The sequence below is a fragment of the Hakea prostrata genome, chromosome 9 (genome assembly GCF_041222555.1).
Source record: "Hakea prostrata isolate BN-2017 chromosome 9, UWA_Hpros_2, whole genome shotgun sequence".
NCBI lineage: Eukaryota > Viridiplantae > Streptophyta > Magnoliopsida > Proteales > Proteaceae > Hakea > Hakea prostrata.
This window is the reverse complement of record NC_142608.1, coordinates 10548095-10558898: the sequence shown is the minus strand read 5'-3', so window position 1 is coordinate 10558898 and position 10804 is coordinate 10548095. Positions and strand designations below refer to the sequence as shown.

The following is a 10804-nucleotide window of genomic DNA, read 5'->3' as shown; positions in this document are numbered from 1 at the left end:
GTAGGGATAGTATTTGAATAATGTTGTTATGCTTTTAGTTCTTATTAGTTTATATTCACACCCCACATTTTAATGTCTGCATAAGTTCATGAGCTACAGTTGAAAAATTATCGTAGGATTTATGGAATTTTTTTAATCCAGTCATTAGTTATAGGTGAATGGGATAAGACATTTTTCTGGAAGCGAGCTAACTTGCATACAACATCATGCACAACTTGTCTCTTACTATTTTAAAGAGGTAAGATGTAGTGGGAAAGGTGTCTTTAATCTTCTCTGAGTGCCTAATAAGTCACATTGGCCTCTTAGACAAACATCTAGCTTTTTGGACTTAAAGGAGAAATGCCAAATTCAGAACTGCCTTTTTTGTGTAAAAACGAAATTCATTCAATAATGGAGCTAGTACAAACAATGGCCTCGGCATTACAACGATTCAAAGCTTCTAATAACGATTTTTCTTTAGGAGGTTTAAAAACATTGCTTATAATCAAGGTTCGACATGTTGACTCGTGTCGCTAGGGTCCGACACGGCGACACGGGCGACATATTGCCAAAAGTCGGGCGACTTTTGGCAAGGGTTTAATGAAAAATCGAACCCTGTTTTGAAGGGTATTTCAGGTCATTTTGACATGAAATTTGATGTGTAACCTAATTTGAGGCCAATAAATACATTGGGAGTGTTATTTTGACCTAAAACATCACCTAACCTAAAGTTTATAATTGGCACATGTCCAGCTATATGCAGGCAAAACTTGAAGTTTAGAAAATTCATATAAACTAATATAAATATGCAAAGAGAACACAAATACACAAGTAGTAAAGAGATGTACTAAAGTTTACAATTCATTATACAATTATGTTGAGCATGGCTCATGCTTCACATATTGTTGCCGACGGACACAGGTCCCGACACAGGGCGATATGTCGCAATATATGACGAATGTAGCGATATATCGTCGAAAAAATCAGCGATATATTGACTTGTCGGCGACATATATATCGCCGACATAGGGCGATATGTCGCCGATATTTGGTATATATCGTGTTGCTGGTGGGAGTCGTGTTGCCCCCAGCAACATGGCGACATATCACTCTATGTCGGTGATATGTCGCCAACACAGTGAAACATGCTTATAATATGGCGACCTCAATGGGTAAGATCTTATCCGGGCAAACCAGAAGAGGATATTGTGCGTCCTAAAACTATGACCCGACGCAGGTGTGAGAGTTAGGGGCTGACCCAATTGGGTTAACCACTTGCGTGTAGCGTAGAGTAGACAGATCCGTTCTTCTCCCCATTGTATGATTCTTGAGATGGTTTCCGCATTTAGTATGCCAGCAGCCCTTCAAGTGGCGACCTAGATGATGCCGCTTTGCTTGTCAACCTTAAATTCATTGCTACAAATGGAAATATAGAAGAAAAACAAAGGAAGCTTAGACAGACATGAGCAAGAGTAGCCATTAGGGTTTGAAGAGAGATCTTCTCTATACTCTCCGTCTATGTTTTTCCATTTCTGTGTAGGGTTATCTCGGTGAATGTTGATCCATAAAACCATGCAGAGAGACGTGAGCAAGATTAGCTTTTGGGAAGACTGAAGCCTTCCATGCCGCATTCATGTAGTTAGGCATCCTCGCATTTGGGAGAAGGGACAGGGGCAAGGTGGAACTTAGAGGAAGTGTATTGGTAAGTGTTGGTAAAAATTATATATCTCTATTCGATAATAGAAGGGGAAAGATCTTTACTTAGATTCGTTTTTTTCTAAAATAGAATTACCGCAATGGAAGTTAATTTGGATTCACGTCATCCTTCCTCCACAAACTTGTCACCGGTTTGATTCCACAATCACGAAGAGAGGCTGAAGAAAGTCGAGACCAAAAAATTAAGGAGAAAAAGGTCCACCAAGTATCTCCTTTCTGCATTTCTTGGAGAGAGGGAAAGAGAGAGAGAGAGAGAGAGAGAGCCGTCTTTCTTTAAAAAACTCAGTGATAACTTACCCATAAGTGAGTTTTCAATTTTGCCCTTGGGCATATAATTATATTAATAATTAATAAATACCAACATTAAGTTTTGTTTGGGAAAAGGAAGAAGATGGGTGAATAGGATATTCTTTCACCTAGCTCTATGAGGTTAGTGATGGGGCATCTTTGTCTTTAAAAGGCCACAATGTAAACTCAGTTCCTAGGGTTTGAAAATAAAGATAGGAGTATAGCCCTTAAGCTTTGAAACTAAAGGAAATACTCATCATTTACCTAAGAATTTTTGAATTTTGAGTACATCAACTGTATTCAACTCAACTCATGTTGAAGTGAGTGAAAACTTAGGAGTGGCCCATTAGAGTAGAAATACTGTTTCTCTTTTCTGGCTGGATTTTTATTTGCAGCAGCTAGCAGCGGTGGCGATCGTGCCACGTAATTAAAATGGGATTGGATGGTTGAGAATCAAATGGCAGGGGTTTAGTTATAAATAATATTTTATATTGGAATGGTTAAGAACGTCACCTCTTAGTTGAGGGATTGTGGGTTCAATCCTTACCGGCGGCATATGTAATATTCTCATTCCCAATTTCCCTATATATAAAGCCTTTGTTACAAATTTTTTATTTTATTTTTTATTTTTACAATTTAGGGGTTTAAAATTTACTAATTTGCAAAATCATACTTCTGTTCATTCCAAGGCAGGGTTACCTCGGAGTACTTTTTCTTGTTCGTCCAAGCATCGATGGGGAACTCATGGATTTCTGAGTGTTGAAGCGAACTATTGGAAGCCATAGGAGAGAAGTTCGAAATTTTATTGTTCACTGCAGGATTAAAAGAGAGTATGCTTCTTTCGTGTTGGATAAGGTTGATCCCAAGGGTTTGATCTCTGACTCTACAAGGATTCTTGCAAGGAAACAGAGGGAAAGTTAGTGAAGGATTTGTACGATAATCCAAATACCTACATTTTCCAATCTGAGAATGCACTCCCTGTGCATCGCTTCACCAATGATCTTCAAGCTCAAGAGCTTCAACGGGTGATCAGGTCTTTTGGAATTCTCAGATTTCTTGACGACATGAGAGATGCCATCAAGAATTTACTCTTATGCTACGGTCAATCAGAAAAACAAGGGAGAGAAACAACCTCTTATGTTACTTCTTAGAACTTCTCTCATACTGGGGATCATCAGTCTTACCTTTAATTGTATTTTCCTTCTAAGATTCTTCCTTTAGAGGTCATTTTTCTTTGGCAATTTTAACCAACACATATCTTCCATTTCTGCTATCAGGATTTAGGGTGAGGCCTTTCGAGACGGGAAGGAAGAAAACATCGATTATAGGAAAATAAAGATAAAACCCCAAAAGCAGGAAGATGGAAGTTCAATTTTTATTTATCATCAAGACATCAAGTTTAGAGTACCGGTGGAGAGAAAGAGGGTCAGACAAAATGAAATAGGTTCGTTAAACAAGGGGTTTAATATTGTAAATTAGTAAACTATAAACACTTAAAATGTAAACATAAAAAATATTATTTACAATAAATCCTGCAATTTGATTCTCAACCGTCGGATCTCATTTTAATTATGTGGCGCGATCGCCACCGTTGGCAACAAATAAAAATCACTCTTTTCTCGCAAGCTTCTTGCTCATTTAAATAAAAAAATAATAATATTTAATTTAATGTTTTTTGGTCAAAAGAAAAACCTGAAAATTTCACTAACATAATGCATCATTGGAATAGAATCTGGATGTCAAAAAAACAAGGGAAACAAGGGAAACAACGAACTTAGGTGGTTCTACCACCAGACTTCAGACAACCTATGTTTCAAGCAACCAGTAGCTAAGAAGTGTACATAAATATTCAAAGACCCACTAATCCATCTAAAACAAACTGAAGAGAGAGTTTGGATATCCTCAATGATATCTGAGGTGGCTTAGTCAACGGAAATTGGAACATGATTGAGTGCTGCAACTAAGGCTAAACAATCAAAGAAGATTATACACTTGTCAATGTAAGTTGGAGAGCATCTCAGATAGATTCAGCCTCTACAGCAGCAGCAGAGAAACCTGAAGCAAAGACTCTTTTGACAGCTATGAAGTTAGACCCAGGATCTCATATGTAGCAGCCTCTACCACAGAAACCAGACTCAAAAGAGCAAGCCCCATCAGTGAGTATTGTGCAGAAGTTGTCCTCCAGAAGCACTGTATCAAGATTTAGAAGATGTACAGACCATAATAACTAAAAAACTATGATTTTGGCTATAAATCAAATATGATAATACTTCCATACAGTCACTTCTTTCTGCCTCGCTTTCTTGATGGATGATACAGCAACTACAAGTGGGAATAGAATTCAAAATAAAAAAAAATAAAAAAAAAAAAAAAAAAAAAAAAAAGCCAAAAAAAAAACAACTCTCACCAGGTATATATATATATATTTATGTATATATATATATATATGTATATCTATATACTCACAAGCCTCAATAAATGTTTCTAATCTATGGTCATGGAATCCCTCGGTTACTACTATAAATTAGAGAATTGACTAATAGATTGATGCCTAACACAGTGGAGTAGGAGCTTCTCTTATATGTATGTGTTCCATTCAACCTCTTTGGTTTATTAAGATCATAAACTCAAACGCACATTTGCTCACTGATCCTCAACTGTTAACTTCCCAAACAAAAATGAAGGAACCATCCCCTGCATATTGAGAGATGATCTGATCTCTCCTATATTTGAATAGGATGGTTCTGTATTTCATGAGCCAGTTCCTTGGATAACGTGTCAGCCCGATCATCTTGTCCACCAGCAAAGGAATACACCTTAAAAGCTAACTGAAAAGCCCTCCATAGCATCTTTACGCATGCCTTTGATCGGTTTTCAGCCTTGGCTCCAGCCTTAGCTCCAGTTACTTCATAGGCTGCAGCCTTTGCCTCTCTTTTCTCCTGGAAAAACAATCCAAAATATCCTTAAATGAGTCAATATTCATTCTGAATCAAAGTATAAATCTGTGGAGGAACTAAATGGGTACAGGAATTTCTATTAATGGACTTTACCTTCAGTGCTAACTCCATGCAATTTGATGAGACATCGACCATCAATTCTTTGATTCGCACCAGGATATGAAAGTCAAAATGGATGTTGTAACTTTGTAATTTCTTAGTTTCTTCATCTTTGGTTCTTTCCACTGCTTCTAATTCTACCTTGATCTGTTTCATAGATTTGTTTAATAGTGATGCAAACTTGATGATAATGAAAAACATTATACGGATATGATTTTGTAGAAGCGAACAAAATTTTACCTTATTGAAGTATCTCTCAAAATTTTCAATAAGCTGAGCTAAAGGAGGCACCATCTTCCAGCTCTCTAGGTTGGTGACTATTCCATTCAGCTTTAAGTACAATGCTGCTGCCATCCTTAATGCTTCCAACTTCTTCATTGGGAAGTCTTCAAACCTTGATAATACCTGCAAGTCAATATTTAAATGGTATAAGCTAATAGAAAGGAGGTTAATGACCTAGCTTTTGTATGTCAAATAGCAGTGTTCATGCGAACGTGACCTGGCTTTCATCCGTCAGCTTCTCAAGACGTTGCTCGACATGTTGGTGGAACTTAAGCAGCTCAGTCGTATCCTTTATTTGGATTGAAATAAGGTCTTTTTTAACTTCAATTATTGATTTTGAATAGTTCTTAATATCTTCTTCAATTTGTAGGAAGTAGGATGATCTGAGATAGCAAAGAAAAACACTTTGAATAATGAAATAGGGAGAGGGGGGGCGGATATCAATAGAAGTCGTCGATAAAAATCTTATACTTTTTGTAGTCCATAGTATTTAGCCGGTGAAATGAAAAACATACCTTTTCGTCATCTCTGCCAACGCATCAGCCATGCTCTGTTGGCCAGTACCACTGGAGGCTCCAGCCTGGTTCTTCTTTGCATGAGATGATTTTCCGTTAACATTAGAGCCTTCAACCTTTCCTCTGAGCACTCGATAGAGGTTACCCATGTGGGTTGATCTCCTCAACTTGGTATTTGCTTTCCTGGGACGCAGTGCTTTTGCTGCTCCAAGTCCAGGTGGTGGTGGAGGAGCTGCTCCTTTTCCATGTGGCATGGGGGGTGGCGGCACTGATCCACTTGGTCGAAGTGGGGGTGGTGGGGGTGGTATAGCTGCTCCTCGTCCTGCTGCTGCTGGTGTTCCTGATGTTGGAGGTGGAGGAGGTGGTGGTGGTGCTCCTAGTGTTGGAGGTGGAGGAGGTGGTGGTGGTGCTCCTCGTGTTGGGTGTGGAGGAGGTGGTGGTGGTGGTGGTGCTCCTTGTGTTGGAGGTGGAGGAGGTGGTGGTGGTGGCGCTGTTGCTCCTAGTGTTGCATGTAGAGGTGGAGGTGGAGGTGGTGGTGGAGGTAGAGGTGGAGCTGCTCCTGCTGGTGGTGGTGGTGGTGGTGTTGCTACTGCATCTGATAGTGGTAGTGGTTGAGGCGGTGGTGGCAGAGGTGGAGTTGCCACTTCACCTGATGGTGGTATTGCTGGTGGTAGTGGTAGAGGTGGTGTTGCCACTTCACCTGACGATGGTAATGAGTCTGCTGTAGTATTTGGAGATAATGGTGGTGGTGGCAGTGGCGTTGTAATTGCTCTTGATGGCGGTCTCACTATATTCTGAAAATTGGGCACTGATGCTGAGCTTGTTGTAGTATCCAGAGGTAGTGTGGGTTGTGAAGGTGGTGATGATACTTCTCTTACTGGTGGTGGAAGAGGTGGCGGTGGAAAAGGTGGTGTTGCTGTTGCTCCTGATGGTGGTGGTTTTGATACATCTGACAGCAAAACGGGCACTGATGCTGAGGTTTCTGTAGCATTTGGAGTCAGTTTTTGCGGTTCAGGTTTCAGAGGAGCTACTGCTGGGAATGCATTTGGTAGATTCTCATGTTGTAGGGATAGGGCTGTGGTTTCAATTTCTGGTACCATTGTTGGTGCTAGTAGTTTTGCTGAGACATTTGGTGGGAGTGAGGGTGGTTGTCGAGATGGTAAACGTAGCTGGGGTCTATCTATAAGCGATGAAACTAGAACAGATGGGCCTTTCTTCTTGGAGGATTCACGATGGGGGACATTGTTACACTCATTTCTGACCATCTGATCTGAGTCACCCATTGTAATCTCTCGACCTACAGCTGCAGCTTTGACCTCTCTGATCTCTTTCTTGCTCCTTGATTTTTGAGATAGTGAGTGTAGCTGGGATTTACTTGCTTTGAGTGATGAAAGTGCACCAGAAAGCACTCTCTTTTTGGAAGATACAGAATTGTTGATGTTCCTACTTTCATTTTTGGCCATCTGCTCTGAATCACATTTTGTAATCTCTCGAGTTACAGCGGCTGCTTTAACTTCTCTAATCACTTGCTTGCTCCCTGATTTCCGAGACCCAGACTGTAGCTGAGGTCTATTTGCTGTAAGTGATGAAACTGGAGCAGAGGACCCTCTCCTTTTGGAAGATTCGTAGCCAGTGACATTCCTACCTTCATTTTTGGCCATCTTATCTGAATCATGCATTGTAATCTCTTGAGGTACAGCAGCAGCTTTAACTTCTCTAATCTCTTGCTTATTCCTTGGTTGTCGAGATGGTTTCTGTAGCTGGGGTTTATTTCCTGTAAGTAATGAAACTGAACCAAAGGGCCCTTTTCTTTTGGGAGATTCACCACAGGTGACATTCTTACCCTCATTGCTAGCCATCTGCTCCGAATCACACACTTTAATCTCTCGAGTTACAGGTGCAGCTTTAACATCTCTGATCTCTTGCTTGCTCCCTGACTGTTGACGTGGAGACAGTCTTCGTGGTGTATTCAGTGAAAGCGACGAAACTGGAACTGAAAGCTCCTCTCTTCTGGGAGAAGCAGAATGGGTGACATTCCTATTCTCATTTCTTGCCATCTGAGTTGCAGCTGCAGCTTTAACATCTCTGATCTGTTGCTTGCTCACTGGATCTGGTTTTGATTCCAAATCACTCTTTCCTTCTTGGGCCTCTGACAGAGGTTCATCCAGTATCCTGCTACTCTGATTCTCAGGGCTAGAAGCTTGAGATGATACATGAGGGAAACTATGGAATGCGAGTCGCTTTACATCAATGGGCTTCAATTTTCCAACAGCCTGGATCCGGAGAGGCATTAAAAGAGGAGGCGAATAAGAAAAGTCTGCCAATTCAACACTTTTGGAGGGATTGTGGTTCACCCCTGGAAGTATTGAAGTTGGGGTGTCTGGAGAGTTACAGAAGGGGAATTTATTGTTTGAGTATGATTCGCTGAACATGTTTCCTGCACTTTTATCGCTCTTCTGTTCTTCCTCATCCATTACATCAAACATTTCTCTTGCTATCATGATCATGTAAGACAGCTTCTCCAACACTTTTTCACCTTCAGCACAAAAAATTATCAACTTCAGTTAAGGCATCTACTTGACCTCAACTAAGACAATTTGTTTGTTCATCACTCGGGAAAGAATAACATACCAAACTCCTCTGAAGCAATGTCATCCATGTTAACATCTTTGTTACATTTAAATTTGGTCAACCACTTATGATTCTCAGTCCATGAATCTCCAATAGATATGAGCGCTTTGTAGAAGGAGACCAGTGCCTAAAAGAAAAACATTGTTTAATTAGCTAAAGGATGTCTCACTAAACCATTTTCATAGACAGCTTTCATGAACAAATGGCAAACCTGTTGCACAGTTGTACCACCCGTATCTGACATCGAAATGCTAGCTACGACTTTGGGGTAAAGCATATGGAGTTCATTGGTAGTTCTCAGCAACAACTACAAAATGATGCATAAAATTAAATTTCGAATAAGTGGCAATGAAGCAATGCTACTCTCCTCTGTGCTGATTGCTGAGGAGAACATAACAGAAAAAAAGAGGTTGTGAAGGTTAAAAATCACATAGTACTCTGTTACCTCCTTGATGGGGCCAGATCCATTATAAGAATCAAGGTCAATTATGTCTCTAAAGATTAGGATCTTCTTCCGAAGCTCAACCATGAACATCAAATTTCCAGCCCATCCGCATGACTGGCTTACCATCCAATTTGCCATCTTTTTTTTATTTTTTGGTGAATCATATTTCTTAGTTGCCTGCACGAAAAAAACACATATTATACACATGGGGTTGTTTCTCTAGGATCTTGAGCAAATAACATTTTTCAATTTTCAACATGAAGAAACCAATCAATTTAGTTGATTTGGTAACAATGGCTAGATGGAATGCTCAGCAAATGATTGGAATAGCTAGCAGCATAGCCTTGTGGAGGGATTATCCATTACATGCTTTCCATTTTCTTTTCCTTCTGGATACATTTTGTAATTCATTTTTCTTTTTTCGTCAATTGAATTCTTCAATTGATCAATAGAACAACCACAAAGCTGCATCTTTCTGCATGCCTAGTTATTGCAACCATAGAGGAATAAAGAGAAACAGGTAAAAGGTATAAATGAAAAAAATACAAAGCCAAAAAAGAGGTACCTCGCATCGATCAGATTTATGAGGAATCGATATCGGTTGAAGCTGATGAATTGCGGGTGCCATTAATAACCCTTGATAATGCCTTACTATTGGGAGGAGAAAACGATGAATCAATTTAACTGGGTTTCTGGTTGTGTTTTGGATACCATGATTGCCTACTTCACAGGGTCTCTGACCAAGTTTAACAAGGGGAATAAGGAGTGTTATAAAGAGGAGGACGAGGAGAAGAAGGGGTTTGTGGGTCCAAGGCTCCAGACTTTTGGTGGAGAGGATAAATTACAAACTAACAAACAAACAAACAGGCATTCCTACTTCAAAATTGAAACTGCTTTATTCAAAAGGAATGGTTGAAAGAATGAGGGAAAAAATATTGAAAAGGTTCGGCGCAATGTCTTGGTTTTTACTTTTCGTTTTTCTGTTTCTCCTTGTTGCTATTTAGCAAGCTCCAGGAGAAACCCAGAATTCTGCAAGTTTCAGAGTCTAGACAGAGAGGGAGAGAGAGAGAGAGAGAGAGAGAAAGAGAGAAAAGAAAGAATTGAAAGAACCTGAGAGAGGAACTGAATAAACAAAAAGAAGAATCTAAAATGGTCAAATCGAGAGAAACGAAAAAAAGACTGAAATATGTAGTTTGTTATAACGGCGGGGCTAAGTGGGTAAGAGCCGAAGACAACAACCGGGACAGTATGCCTGTTTCACGGGGTGTCGAGAGATTCAAAACCGCGTAGGCGTGCCTGTCACCAACTATCCGTTAGGGACATTTTTGAGTTTGAGATTTTTTTTTTAGGGTGTTTTCTGCTCATAAAAAATTCCTCTCTTTAGGGATGGCCTAAATATTTTTCTTCTTTTAAGTAGAAGATGGCCTAATAACCATTCTATATTGTTGAGTTAGAGATGGAAGTTTATTTCACTATGGTTGGTGGAGGGCATGTTAAAATCATTTCTCTTCTATGTAAGATAATTCAATCTTGCATGGGAGAGTAACAATGTCATTTTATATAGATACAAAAATAGATCATCAATTGGTTTTGAGAATTTAGCATGAATTTAATTTAAAAAAAGCGAAGCCTCAAAATTCAACATATCAAGTCACTAACTAATTTCATACATAGTTTCCTTTTCCATCAATCAATTTGAGAAAATTTGTATTTTGAATGAATTTACTATGGTAGTAAGCATCATTTTCCGTGACAATTTTTCTGTTGGATATATAAACCTGTATTTGAATTTGTTGAGAACTTATTGACAGTGTAACCTGAAGTTCAACAAATAACAAACCAACGTAATGACAACATCAACAACTATGTATCAACAACACCCATAAAACTAT

At 39.4% G+C, this 10804-nt stretch overlaps 1 protein-coding gene across 1 annotated transcript; it reads right to left on the bottom strand.

The window, feature by feature from the left end:
- Nucleotides 1–4408: 4408 nt before the first annotated feature.
- Nucleotides 4409–9979, bottom strand: LOC149004604 (uncharacterized). Its single transcript, XM_089169601.1, has 9 exons — nt 9478–9979; nt 8913–9089; nt 8679–8774; nt 8468–8594; nt 5837–8372; nt 5539–5704; nt 5280–5444; nt 5034–5186; nt 4409–4922 (listed from the first exon to the last, which is right to left on the bottom strand). The coding sequence occupies exons 1-9, from the start codon at nt 9538–9540 to the stop codon at nt 4707–4709; spliced, it is 3699 nt and encodes a 1232-aa protein (XP_089025727.1). The 5' UTR covers nt 9541–9979; the 3' UTR covers nt 4409–4706.
- Nucleotides 9980–10804: the final 825 nt, after the last annotated feature.